The sequence below is a fragment of the Alligator mississippiensis genome, chromosome 2 (genome assembly GCF_030867095.1).
Source record: "Alligator mississippiensis isolate rAllMis1 chromosome 2, rAllMis1, whole genome shotgun sequence".
In the NCBI taxonomy this organism is placed as follows: domain Eukaryota; kingdom Metazoa; phylum Chordata; order Crocodylia; family Alligatoridae; genus Alligator; species Alligator mississippiensis.
Window position 1 is genome coordinate 215,654,395 of NC_081825.1, and position 14,635 is coordinate 215,669,029.

General features: G+C 39.4%; 1 protein-coding gene and 1 non-coding gene across 6 annotated transcripts in view; one reads left to right on the plus strand and one right to left on the minus strand.

Moving 5' to 3' along the window:
• ANO1 (anoctamin 1) overlaps nucleotides 1–14,635 on the plus strand; it is a 137,682-nt gene that overhangs the window by 55,124 nt on the left and 67,923 nt on the right. For all 5 annotated transcript variants that reach the window (XM_019477055.2, XM_059722736.1, XM_006270507.4 and 2 more), the window contains exons 3-6: nucleotides 2,294–2,620; nucleotides 6,749–6,847; nucleotides 8,511–8,662; nucleotides 10,766–10,820. In XM_019477055.2, the coding sequence (XP_019332600.1) occupies nucleotides 2,294–2,620; nucleotides 6,749–6,847; nucleotides 8,511–8,662; nucleotides 10,766–10,820 (633 nt within the window). The remainder of the gene's footprint in view (nucleotides 1–2,293; nucleotides 2,621–6,748; nucleotides 6,848–8,510; nucleotides 8,663–10,765; nucleotides 10,821–14,635) is intronic.
• Nucleotides 11,565–11,728, minus strand: LOC132248957 (U1 spliceosomal RNA). Its single transcript, XR_009460427.1, has one exon. It is a non-coding gene; the product is annotated as a U1 spliceosomal RNA (small nuclear RNA).

Here is a 14,635-nt window from a genome sequence, read left to right on the forward strand (position 1 = left end):
CTACCAATGTATTTTTAGTGATGTAGAGTGTGAGACTAATAGTTAATAATAATACTCCTGTTCTTTGTAGTGCCAAAGGGCCAACCAAGAATGGAGGCTTATTCTGTTAAGCACTGTACAGACACAGAGTAGCACATAGTTTGTGGAACCAAAGACCCTAACATCTAAGCAGACACAAGCAGGAAAAAGGTTATCACACAGAGTGAACAAGTGAAATGGCGGCAAATGCCAATTTTGTTTGTACAGGCTTGGGGCTTAGTTAAGGGGGACACGCTAAATGGAAAAAAGAGTGAAGGGGGGCACTAAAGGGAAGAGGGAGTTCTGAGTCACAGATAATGAAGAAAAGGCTGAGAGGAGCATGATTGGAGTGAGACCAGGATTAATAGGCTCTCAAGGGGTGCAGAGTAGGCACAAGGTAGAGCATACAGCCAATCAGAACAGGACAGAGAAAGTTCAATCAGAACTGTAGACAGTAGAATATACTATACAAGACATGTCCTAAAATAAGTAAAGATTAAATTTATACTTTAATATTTTTAATTATGTTGTTATTTGCTTACAGAAGAGTAGGGCCTTTGACCTGACTACTGTAAATCTGGCTCCCTCTTCAGAGTACTTTCTCACCCTTCTAACTTGGGTGAATACGATTTATTGCCTAAAGTGAATATTGTCCAAGTAAAAGTCTCCCCAGGCTTTGGCCCTGAAATATACAAAAACATGAGAGCAGATGTGCACTTAAGGCACTCGTTGACAGTAAGGACAATATGGAGCTAAAAACTTTACAGAGTTCTGAGGTTATAATTCTGGAGTCTTGTAAGTGTGGAAAGCACTGGGTTGGTATTACTAAAAGCAGACATACACTGGACACTTATGCTAAGAAGGCCTAAATATGTGGAAGGGCCTTTTCTAGGCTCAAAGTGAGAAGAGATGATAACATTGAAACTCAGGCTACCCCATCCAACTGAAATCAGTTGGCTTTTAGCAGATATTACATGTATCCTGTAAGATGTTATTTTGATCAGGTTCTAACATAAAGTTAGTTCTCATGCAGGCTGTAATATATATTTAGCTCCTTCCATCAGTGGGTGTCAAATCTGGCCTTTCTTTACGAGGAAAAATGTTTTCCTGTGTATGCTTTAATCCACAGCTGTAGGTACAGCAAACAGCAGATGCACCTGTCACAGTTGGACTGTAGCCTGTTTGATTTGCAACTGATGGACAGTTCCTGCATTTGCCCCAGCAGTTCACTGCCGGTGAATGCATGTGGGGAATTAATTCTAAGTCTTTCTGAAAAATTAAAAGCCATGAATTGTGTGTGTCAGTCTCTGTTGTGTCATAGCTGCAACTAGCATTCTCTATGAAAGTAAGTAAATCTATTGGTCAGCTTCACTCTTCAAAATTCTGTGCGCGCATTAAGGGCAGATTTTGGCATCTTGTTTGAGAAGCTCTGAATAAATAACAAGTTACTTCCGTGTCTTATAGTATTGCTGTTTCCATATTTGCCTGGTGGCAAGAAATATTTTTAACTGGATATGCAGTTTCAGGCATGGTGCTTCCCGTGTCTTGCAACACTAAAAACATATATAGTTTTTAATGAATAATGCATAATTCCAAGTCTGGAGTAAATATTTCTACTACCAGCAAAGTTTAGTGAGACTTGGATTTTACATGAGGGAACAAAAATCATGAATTAAGTAAAGACTGAACCCAGTTCTCTGACCACAGTCCACTTGCCATTTTTGACTGAGCTGTAGGACCATCTGGCTCCCTTCAGTCTCTGTCTAAGCTGATCTCATTTTTCAGATGATGCAAACTTGCTGCTATAGATAAGAGAAGCGAGAAATGTTTGCACATGGTATTAATCTATTGGTCAGAATTAAAACAGATGTCATGGGAAGAAAGGACAGATGATCTTAGTGGTAATTAACCCACAAAGGGGAAAGCCAAACCCATCACGTAGCTGGTTTATGAATTTGGGGGTTGGTAATTAGATTAAATCCCAGGCATGTTATCTATCTATTTCTGGGCAATAGAACCTCAGCAGATCAATCAACAAAACTACAGGTGTTAACTTGCAAAATTCTTCCTAGTAAGTTGTATGGGAGGGCTTCCCTCATGCTCCAGGGTATTTGAAAATAGGATGTTCTTTTCCCTATGTAAGAAGGAACACTTTATCTGAATTTGAGGTTGACTTTATTTAATGTTTGGTCCATTTGGTATCCATGTCAGCAAGGGCATTAATAACACTTTTTTTTTTTCTCCCTCCCTCTATTTCTCCACCTCTCATTTACAGTTATTAAACTCACTGTCTAGAGATCCAGATGCCAACTGCAAATATGGACTCTATTTTAGAGATGGCAAGAGGAAAGTGGATTATATCTTGGTTTACCATTACAAGAAGTCCTCTATGGGCAGAACACTCACTAAACTAATTCATCACAATGATGCAAGTGCTCGAAACACCAAGCTGGATCATCCACTTCCTGGGAAGGGAGCAAGCCTTGACCTGGGAGAAAGTGAGCCACAGATGGACTACCATGAAGATGACAAGAGATTCCGTCGAGAGGAGTATGAAAGCAACCTCACTGAGGCTGGTCTGGAACTGGAAAGAGATGAAGATGTAATTAACCCTTTCAGCTTCTTAAGAGTAACATAACAAGCGAGGGCCAAATACTAAGACATAGTGGGCACATCTACACTAGATGCTACGTTGCTGAAGCAATGTGCTATGGTGATATAGCACTGGCAGGCACAAACCATGATGCCACAGCTATGTCACCATAGCAATGCGCTCCCTAACTATAGTGCATTACTATAGCAATGTAGCAGCTAAAAATAACCATGTGCCACCAGTATAGCACAGTACAGGCTGTTACTGCACCATCATTTAGTGCTTCCAAAAGGAAGTACTAAATGATAGCACAGTAGCAACAGCACCGTAGGGCCACGTGTAGATGCACCCACTGAGAATCTGACTCCAGTGGAAGGTACAGGTATTCAGTGTCTGAGGAATCTGGACTTTAGTATACATAGTGCCACTGATGTCAGCCACAACACACACAACTGGATCAGGATTATACTGTGGTTAATATCGCACTGGTATGCAGCTCAGTTACTGAAGCAAGATGTTTGTTTATTCTTAACTTTAATTCATTTATACTTCTTTTTTCAGGAACAAAAATGACATCTAGGCTTCTGATAGTATTTCCATGATCCAGAAAATAAAGTACCTTGGGCATGTCTACACATTCATTAATGTACCGTAGGTACTGTGCATTAAGTTTAGTTCTTGTATAATCAAGTATTAAATCAAAAAGGAGCACACCTTTTTAGTGACACTATTGTGCAGTAGCCTAATAATACTGCACAGTAGTGTATTAGCACTGTTTGTGCTGTGATGCACTACTGTACAGTATTATTGATCTACTGAACAGTTAGCATCTTGTGTAGATGTGGCCTCTGAACATTAAGTAAAAATAATGCTAGAATACAGCTAGAACAGTCTTATCTAATATTTTTACGTATATGAATGGATATCCTGCATTTTTCCATACATATACTGGAAATGTGTAATTCCTACAGCTTCCATAGAATTAGACTGCTTCAAAAAAGGAAAAAAAAAACATGTTGTGAAATAATTAAGCACAGTAGTGATGTGTTTTATAGTATGGAAGGGAGAAAACCCCAAAATGGGACTAGGGAAAGGCCAATGGAGCAGTAATTCACACATTCTCCCTTAGTCTATGCAAGTTCCTCCACACAAAAGCTAATGATTTTGTGGATTTTTAGGTGCCGGACAGTAGAATGAGTAAAAATAGGTAGAGTTCCTTTATATATCATTCTCTCAAGAAAACACTGCTGAGAAATTCCCAAATAAGACCCACAAAGACCTGCCCCTAATTGGCTGCACCTTAGAAAGGTGGAGAAGTTAAGGCTTAAGGTGGTAAAGAGTCAATAGTGGCAAGGTTCCTGAAGGTGTCAGAGTGCTGAAGGAAGAGAAAAGACAGGAAAGTAACACAGAGGCTCTGTATATATCTTTGACATTTCTGCAGATGATAAAGTTGTCCAGCTCTCATATTGGGGAGCTTTTTCACCTACCCAAGCCTACAAACCCTTCTCCCTCTTCCTCAGAAAACTCTAAGAGTTCAGACACCTGAAGACTTTCCCCCATTTCCCTCATCTTATGGCTTTCTTCTAACCATTTCTTTTTTCTTCTCCCCGTCTGTTAAAATTGTAACCAACAAAAAAGTTGAGGTGGATAGAAAAGAAAAAGAGGGGTTGATCAATGTCAGTCCTAGGAGACAATGTATATCATCATTGTAACCTTTAACACATCTTGCAGTTGAGTTTATACACCATATAGTACTGAGTATGCTTTTTAAACAGCAAATGTATTATTACACTCTTGAAAAAATAATTTTCATAGAATTGCTAAGTGATATAACAGAGCATGCTTAGTATATACAGCATGCTCCCTAATTAGTCATCTTGCTAAATTATATTCTTCTTTAAGTAAATATATAGTTTAATATACTTTACAAAAGATTTAAAGATGGGCACAAAATAAAATATAGGATGTGAACACTTCTGAATTTCTGGGAATATTCAAAATAAAAAAATGCACATTTGACCTGAGCCCCAGATTAGAGTAATTTTTGTATTCTAAAATCCTCATCTGAATCTGAAGTTTCTAATTTTGGGATCTCTTCTGGAAACTACACAATATCTCTTTAATGAAATAAGTCAGTGCCCTTGCATTATTACAGCTACAATGGAATCTGAAGCAACTCTGAAAAACCTGAAAGTTTGGTCATTTTTCACGCTGAGTTGTGTGGCTGAACATCACCTGTAATTCAAATTTTATTGAGTTATGAGCATGTGAAATTGTTGCACCTCAGTCTAACCTCCAAGAGCATGAAATCTGCTCCTGGGAACCTTTAGTAAATGCTCTAGGTTAAGCACATGGATCTAAGATGTAATTTCATCCTTCCATTCTGTTTAGAGATCAGCAGTATATCATATAAATCCTTTCACCTGCACAACAAAAATAATGTGTTCTATTAAAAGACACTGACTATGTAGAATAATTGAGATGTGTGTGAAGTGCTGCCAGTACAATTAATAGGATAGCCATAGTTCTATTAATTTCCAAGGAAGCAACTATATTTTAATTAAGTGATCCAGAAATATGGTTAAGGTTGCAATGGAGGCAGGTAAACATTTTGTGAGTTTTAGTTGCAGGACCTAAAATTTGGTGCTAAGCACTTTAGATCTGTGATTTGAGTACATATGGATGTATGCCCATTAAATATTTATAAATATACACATATGTGAAATTTATTTTTCTTTTCCCACTTCTGTATTCCTAACATACACTTAAAATACAAATAAATTCCTGAATGTAAATAACAGGAGCCTTCCATGAACCTTGCAAACAACTTGAAACTCTTGTGCCAAGTCATGCAGCTTGTAAATAGAAGGCTGTATGTATGTTCCCACCTATGATATGTACTACTGCTTTCAAGGATGATGGCCTCAGAGTTTAAACCAGGACTCCATGCATAGAGAGTTACTATCCTTTTAATAAAAGATACCAAAACAGAAGAGAAATTAATAGAGATGTGAGAGACAGACATCTATGTCAAATTCCAAGTCCAAAGCTTGAGTGCAGGGCAAAAAGCTGGTTTGAGCTTGAATAGCATGCCATGAAATTATGTTACAGGCTTTAATATTAGTTAAAAGTGAGCATTGTTAAAGAGAAGATGTATATTAAGATGCTTAAACTCGCCTCTGTGCAGTAAAACTCATACATGTTTTTTGAAGCTGTGCCATATTGGAAAGGGCAGATATTTATGTCCCCTGAGTAATGAATTTCTGGAAAGCAGGTGCAGAATATTGCAGACTGAAAACAAGTTTTTATAACTATATAAACTAGTAAAGCAGCAAGGATAGAAATATAATACAGAAGTGCTTTTTAAAGGTATACCTTCATTTATATCTAATAATCTGTTGAAATGGTAAAAGATAGGTACAGTTCACTCTGGGGTATTGAAGTGATAAATGAAAAAACACTATTACAGTGTGAATATTTAAATAAAAATAGGTTTGAGGAGGGCCTGAAGTCAAGCTTCAGATCTAAGAACTGAGATAATTTCAGATTGATAAAAGCCAAATGTAATGGTTAAGATTTCTCTCTAGTTTGTATTCTAATGTATGTAAGATTTAGCCAGCCTTTCAGTAAATACATTCATATTATGAAATATTTGTTAATCATTGTCTGATATATTCTTTTTTTTCTAATTAAGAAGCTAAGATCAGATTTCCTCATCTGCAAGTTGTCCAGTGTTTTTTGGCTCTCTCTCACAAGTGGACTGTGGTTCTTATTCTTCAAGTTAACTGGCATTTGCAGTAAGATACTACTGAGGATCCTCAACTCTCAAACTTCACAGGAACAGTCCCAATGTGCTTAATTTAAATTGAGTTATTAAGTAAATTTTCTTTGTCCATGGCAATTACCCTTTATTTTCCAAACAGCTAGTTATTCTGTTAGAGAATAATGGTATTTAACATTTGTGGTATGAGCATCTTGCAGTCAGTCAACCAAATAATACACTAAGGGATTGCATCAGAGTTATTTAGAAGTAGATGAAATTTGATTCTTCAATCTGCAATTTCTGAAACTGGAGGAAAAGCAGCATCTTATTTTACCACTTCTAAAGCATTGTCTCCTTCTTTCTTCCTGTTTTAGACTAAAATCCATGGGGTTGGATTTGTAAAAATACATGCACCTTGGCATGTCTTGTGCCGGGAGGCAGAATTTCTGAAGCTGAAAATGCCTACAAAAAAGGTTAGTGCTGATTCTTCTTTTTCTCCAGTAGTCACAACATGCTCGTCTACATCAGCAAGCGTGTGTGTGTGTGTGTGTGTGTGTGTGCTGTTTTACATACAAAAATTATATAGGGTTTTTCACCCCAAAAGTCTTTTTCAAACGTTTATGAATCCTCACAGCAATCCTGCAAAGGAAATTAGTATTATTTTGTTTTTACCTTGTAGAAATAAGGCAGAGGGACTAATTGACTAAGGACACAGAAAGAATTACTGTTGGAATCAGGAGAAATCAAGAGTTCCTGGCCCACTGATTGCTTTCTATGCCGTATTTCATTCTTTCAACACATTTTGAAAGAGTAGATTGCGTGGACAAAAACATTTTTTCTCTCTACCAAGGCCCCAATCCTAAACAGGCCTGTGAGAGTACTATTTGTCATGCCAATAGTTCCACTGAGTTCAGGGAGTACTTGTATGTCAGAAACTAATCATGAATGTAAGTGTTCACAAGATGTGGAACTAAATTACCATAGAATAAATTACCCTTCAGAATATTTGAAATGTCATTACAAAAATGATAGTGTATTTCCATCACAGGACAAAATTCATATAATCTTTGATATATATATAGCTGTACCTGCTCAAGTGAGCATAACTTAGAGATGAATTAATATTTAATGACACTCCTAAGTGCAGATCCCAGACTCTGCAGAGAGAAATCTGTAATGGAGCAAAAAGCAGTTTCAAAACCCAAAGCAATTTATTACAAACCTAAAATTATACTTTGGTTTGAAATATGTATTAGGAGCCATTCTTAACTCACTTAACACATGATTTGCTTTAATTATATTTCCAATTTTAAACAAAAACCTGTTTTGCCCCTTGATATTAAAAGCAATGGTACCATATGGGAAAGGGTTTTTCGTTGAATAGTGGAGTGGGAGAGGGGGGAAAGACAGACAGAGATTTCTCATCTTTCAGTCATAGTCCAGTAGAAAACAGAAATGAACTTTTACCCAGTTGTGCCTAGAAATGAGTTCAAACCAAACCCATTCATTTGGTCACCTTCTACTTGAGAGATTAGATCCAAGGAAGAACTGTGGGGCTCAGATTTTGAAGTCTGCCCTTCTTATTTAGCTTTTAATGCATTTCCAATATCTTTGGTACCACAGAATAGTGGTAGACCCAAGGGGTCTTGGTGAAGAATATACATAAAACTAGTTCTTTTCTACAAGTGATGTAGGGTACCAGAAATCCCTACAAGATATTCTCATGCAAGTCTTCCTATATATCATGGAGCTCAGAAAAGAAATCCATTCAGCAGTTATTAGGAATAGTCTGTGGATCCACCAGGACTTTCTCCTGTCCCACTAAGAAGGTTACAGAAGCCACAGAAATAACTTTTACCTTTAATTTGCAATAGTGATCATAGAGAAACTTTGTGGTTTTCTCTCTAATAAAACCAATTACTTAGAATTGCAAAGAAGCAAGATTTTCTTCTAAAGAATAATTGAACTTTGTGTTTCCCTCAAATTTACCCTTGTTTCCAAGAAAGTAGAGCCATAGCAGATTCCTCTGCTTCAGAAGATGAAAATGATAGCTTTATTCCTTATATTTCACCATTTTTTGTATATAACTTGAAGTAGTAAAGTTTTAATTGTTTGTTTCTCTGTTTTTCTGCTTAGGTGTATCAGATCAATCAGGCCCATGGTCTTTTGAAAAAAATTAATTCTGTGATTCAAAAAATAACAGAACCCATCCAACCAAAAGTAGCGGAACACAAACCACAGACAATGAAACGCCTCTCCTACCCATTCTCCCGGGAGAAACGGCATTTGTAAGTGAAAGCTTCATCCAAACATACCATTTTTTATATCAACAGACTCCAACTTCTTAATACATCTTGAAACATGGAAAGATTAATGAAAAAAAGTCAAACCCTTGAAATCTGCAGTAATACTTATTAAAATTAAGATTTTTTTTTCTTTTTCAATAAGTTAACATTGATTTAGTTCATAGTGCAGGAAAAGGTTCTAAAAAAAAGACCATTCTGTGATATTTGAGCTCATTTTAGCTGTCATCATATATTTGATAAAACTTTTGAACAGAGTAACAAATCTGCCTTTTAGACTATAAAGATAAATTTATACTGTAGCACTTATCGTTTTACTATGATTCTTTTCAATACAAAAACTAAATATTCAGAAAGATTTGTAGACAGGAATGTGGGTTGATTAATTTAATTGATTCACTTATTAATATTATATGGGTAGGTAATTCATGTTCATACAATCTATAAGGAAAGGGCAAGATCTGAAATCAGTGGGAGTTTTGTCATTCATTTCAATAGGAGCAGGCTTAAGTTTGGGCTTATTATGAGATCTTTAGAATAATTGGAATTGTGTATGGATGCAAGTAAGGGAAAATACAAGAGGAAGAATATGGCAGAATAACTTCTGTGTTGAGATGACTTTACAGGACCTCTTTCTCTGATTTCCAGAGAGATTTAAGATAACATGGCCTTAGTTTACACCTATATATTCTTCCTGTGCTGCCCCTCTCCCACATACACAGACATCTAAAACTTAGCACCATGTACATGTTTATTTTCATTTTTTATGGCTATAATTAGGGACATACCTAAATCACAGCAAGAGAAAGCAATTTTCACAGCTTAGTCACAGACTGAAAAGTCAATTTTGCGGTCATTTCATGGTGGCCCCTCCCCTCAACACTGATTGGCGGAGAGGCCCTGGGAAGAAGAGGGATGAGGGGGTGGCTGCCATTTTGACTGCTGGTTGCCTTCCATGTGGCCTCGCCCCTCAGCACTGATTAGCAGAGAAGGATGAGTGAGGTAGCTACCATCTTGACAGCTGCCCTTTGTGCCGGTCTGCCAGCTGGCAACTTCCTCTCCCAGGCCAGCTGTGAGCCTGGGCTGCAATAGCAGCCAGAACCACTATCTCCCACTGGGGAGCCAGCATTTTATTTTTATTAAGTTGGATTTTTTTGGTTGATTTCCTGGAAAATCATGGTCAATGCCATTTTTTTTCATGGTGCTTGAGATTGCCATTTTTTAGTTTCCATGAAAATCACAAATCTGCAGTTTAAGTAGGTTCCTAGCTATAATATACAAAAAGGGAGCTGCATGCTAGGTTGTTATGAGGGGAAAAAAAACATATTTTAATTTTAATAACAGTGTATGTGGCACATTCAACTTGTCCCTAGATTTATAAAAAATTACCCCAATATATCAATTAATTGTATGAGGGATGTTCAGTTAATAAAATAATCTGATAGCTGCACATCCCATTTCCAACTTGCATTCAGGTTGAGAAGTACTTTTCTACCAGACCAATCTTGGGTTTTTCAGTTTGACCATCTAGGTAATTACTAAATAAAGGAGACAAAGCCCACCTAAGAGGGTTTCCAAAGCAGTTATGGCTAGGTGCAAAAATGACTTGCTGAAATGCTAAACCAGAGTTATGCAGGAGGTCAGACTAGATGGTCAAAATAGTTTCTTTCCTTAAAAATCTGTGAAAAGTCTGTGAAACAAATACAGTCAAATAAATGTTGCCAAGCACTTTTTACACTGAGGAATTAATCATAGAAATCATAGAGAAGTAGGGCTGGAAGGGACCTCCAGAGGTCATCTAGTCCAACCTCCTGCCTGAGGCAGGATCATCCCTATTCAAACCATTTTATACAATGTATAATCTAAAGTCTTCATAAAACTACTGTCAAGCCTGCCACAACCAAAGACATTTGGGATGGCGATTCCCTTTAAAAAGTTTTCAGATTAATATTCTTTTATATTAGTGCGAGCTAAGTGCAACTACCATCACAAACCAGAAAAATGAAAATTTTGACGGAGTCGTCAACTGAAGAAAATTACCTAATAAGCAATATTTATTTTTTGTTCTCCTTTCTAATGTTTTAACAGGTTTGATTTGTCTGACAAAGATTCCTTTTTTGATAGCAAAACTAGGAGCACGATTGTAAGTATTGCATTTTTAAATCATTTACAGCAGGATATTACCATTCTAATCTTGTGTTAATTGCTCATCTGGTAGCATTAGTCCAAACTCTCATTACCTCTGTATTCTTATACCAGATGCTATTAATTGTCCTTGTGAGCAATTATTTAAATAACAGGATCAAGTATTTCTGCTCTAATGCTGAATGGTAAACGCTGTTTTATATGAACAGCATGTCTTTTCTTACACAGTATTTTAATTTTATTCTGTTAGAATCTCAGTGATTCTGGGGGTTAGCTTAGGCTAGTGAACCAAGCATTGCTAAGGACTAAGGTTCTAGTCTTGCCATTGCTGACCAGGTCATTTTGCCCCTTGTTGCCTTGGTTTTCCCTCTTGTAAAGTAATGCTGACCCCTACCCCCTTTAGAAAATGCTTGTAAAGCACCAGTGAAAGATGCTGTATAATAGCTGTGTATTATTAGCAGTGATGATTATTTTTAAAGCAGCATTCAGATAGGAAGTAAGGTTAAAAGCTCTTGGCATTTAAAATTGTTTCAAAATAACAACAAAACGTATATTAAAGAATCTCAACAGAAAGCGCACTCACTGTATTTTAGTCACAGCGACCATTCTCCTTTATTACATTAACACGTGGCATTTGCTGCTGATGTGGTTATTAGTCTGCACAGTGGCAGACTATAAGAACTCTAAGGGTGTTTCTACACATCACTGTTTGATGATGTTGTTATGGTGCATCATGCTTTGGAGCGAGCGAGCGAGCGCGCAGTCCCCCACTACCACAAATTATGCAGTCGAGTTTCCCGTATTTCGGAAAATCGCAGAGGTCAGCAAGCCCGGAGTGCAAGGGGTCAAGCCTCACCCTGGGTAGACCACATACATGAGCATGGTATACCCCTGCCAGGTAAGAAAGAAAGAAAGGGAGGATTAAGGGCACAGGATGTGCAAAAAGAGAAGCGTAGTTAAAAGAGAAGGAGCAAAAGAAAGAGAAGTCCATATAGACTGAAAAAAGGTCAAGGGAAGATGGAACAAAAAGAGATGATAGCCGAGGGTTTGGGGCAGAAAGAGGTAGCTCATTGTTTAATAGCTTAAGATGTGAAAAAGATTAATTCTGTTACATACAGAAATAAAACAGATAGTATGGTGATAGGCCTGTGTGTTTAAAATCTCTGAAAGTGACCTTGTAATATGAAGTAGATCAAATGGTTCCCTTTTGTGCTTTATGTACTTCAGTCTTTATCATTGTTTCTTAAAGTCATCTTTCTAATCTTTCAATATGTGTTTTTGAATCATAGTATAAATATTGACCCTTCCACCCACTGCTCAATGAATAGGAATCCTGTCACTCCTAAGCATTGTTTGACATCCAGAAAGCAAGACACAGAACTTTTCATTTATTCCTAAAATATATATTATATAATTGAAATTATAACAGGACTTCACTTCACCCAAACTAGGGAATAACATTTAAGGCAGACATATTGATGGAAGAGTTCTCTCATGAATAGAGAACTAGACTGGAATTCAGTAGACCCTGACTCAGTTCCCAGTTCAACTAAAGGTTGCCTTAATGACTTAGGCAGGTTATATAAACTATCCTGGCACAATTATCCGTCTGTAAAATGGAGAAAATGCTTTCTTACCTCACACAGGTATTGCAAGTATAATTATGAGGTGCCTACGTTCTAGACCAGGGGTGGGCAAAATACAGTTCATGGGTCATATCTGGTTTGCCAGGTCATTCTTTCCAGCCCGCTGGGCCCCTAAAAATTTAGAAAATTAATTATTATCTGTCTGTGGCTGCCTGTCAAATATAACAAGGTGCCTGCAGTAGCAGGACCTAGGAGGAGCTGATGGCAGGACCCAACAGTGGCAGAACCCAGCAGCAGAGCAGCAAGGACCACCTGGCCCTTCCCCACCCATCCCACCCCCTAGCCTCCCTACTACCAGCCCCCAATCTGAAGGCTCTGCGGCTTCTGGCCTGGTGACCCTTTGGCTGTTCCCCAGCCCTCCCTCCATCTGAGTGGAAACTCAGATAACATCGGATGGAGGGAGAGGGGGGAATCACCTTAATCAGCCCATGCCATAGGATCTTATCAGGCCAGGCTGGATCCACGCTGACCATGTGGCATGGAGTTGGTGGTGCCCAGCGAGGAAGGGGGGGGGCAGAAACTGCCATGATCAGCCCACATCGTGGGACCCACACTAGGCTGGGTCAGTGCCATGCTACATAGTGCTGGCCAGGGTGGGCTGGAGCTAGAGAAGTGGGTGGGCAGGCAGGCAGGGAGGGTAGGCAGGAGGAGTAGCAGTGGTGGGTGGGAAACAGCAGCAGCAATGATGGGCAGGCATGTGGGAGGGAGAGTAGGGAAGCAGTAGGTGAAGGGCAGCAGTGGCAGTGGGGGAAGTAGCAGTACTGGGGGAATGGCAGCGGTGGGAGCACAGGGCCTGCACCGGTCCCCCAGGACTAGTGGGGACTTAAGGTGGGGCATCATGTGTGTGGAGTCTAGGCACAGGGTCCACCTGGCTCCATCTCATAAAGCTTGTCTGAGCTGTGTGCCTCTGGGGAGAGTCCCACGTGATGGAGCTGGCAGTCTGGCCCCGCTCACTGCTATGCACAAGTCATGGGGAATGGTGGGGAGCTCAACACTATGGAGCTGGGCCACCTCTACCCCTCTCCCTGCCACCCCAGTCGAGCCCCATGACCTGCACTGCTGGTTTCATAGCTCAGGGCTCAGTGGGGCTGGCCCTACACGCTGCCACCATCTGTGGCCAGGGATTTGGGTGGGAGCACAGGGAGTTGTGCACTATGGGGCCAGGTCGGGCCGACCCTGCTCATTGCCACCGCATGCAGCTCCAAGGACTGGCACACTCTAGGGACTCTGAGAACCTACCCATGCCCACACGCATGCACATACATGTATACACATGCACCCCCACCATTCCCCCCAAACACACCCACACCTTCCCACACACACTCCCACCCCACCCACCTTAACTCCACACCCTCATACAGTCCCCCTCCCCAACCACATACCCCACATCCACCTTCCCACCATACATACCCACACATCACACCCCACCACACACACACATATACCCACTCCCCAACCACACACCCCACTCATACATTCCCTTACCCCTCACACACAATATACAAGAGTAAGACTGTATTTTGAACTATTATGCAATTGCCTCTAGATACGCTATGCAAACACACACAAACCAGGATAATCTTTTTTAAAATAAAATTAAAATAAATTATAGTAGATACTTTATTTTTTTTAGTATATAATTTGATGTTTTTCCGGGTTCAAGATGGCAGCACCCTCCCTCCCCAAAGGAGAACTTCTGGGGCAAGGGGAGGGACTTCCAGTGGCAAAGGTCATGGGCTAGAGGTGGGATTTCTTATCCCAAGATGGCGACCAGGGGGCAGGGCTACTGTCAAGGGCCAGGGCTATCCTAGCAGGCCTCAACAGCTCACCAAAACTCATTAAGTGGCCCTCCAGCCAAAATAATTGCCCACCCCTGATCTAGAAGATTTAAGGTCATATATGTACATAGAAGGAACAACCTTCCAAATGAACCCTTTGAATGTCACTACAAAAAGACCTATAATTTACAGTGCCGACACCTATTTGGGCATCCTTAGCATACGTCTAGCACTCCATGGCACTAAATAAACCTCAGGGCTTCTTTTTGGTGTATCAAGGTTTGTATGGTAGATTCCTTGATCGCTGCAGTTCTGAAACCACTCTTTTGACTTTAGTTTATATTAGACCTTTGAGCCAATAAGATTTAGACTTGTGGCTGCACAAGCAA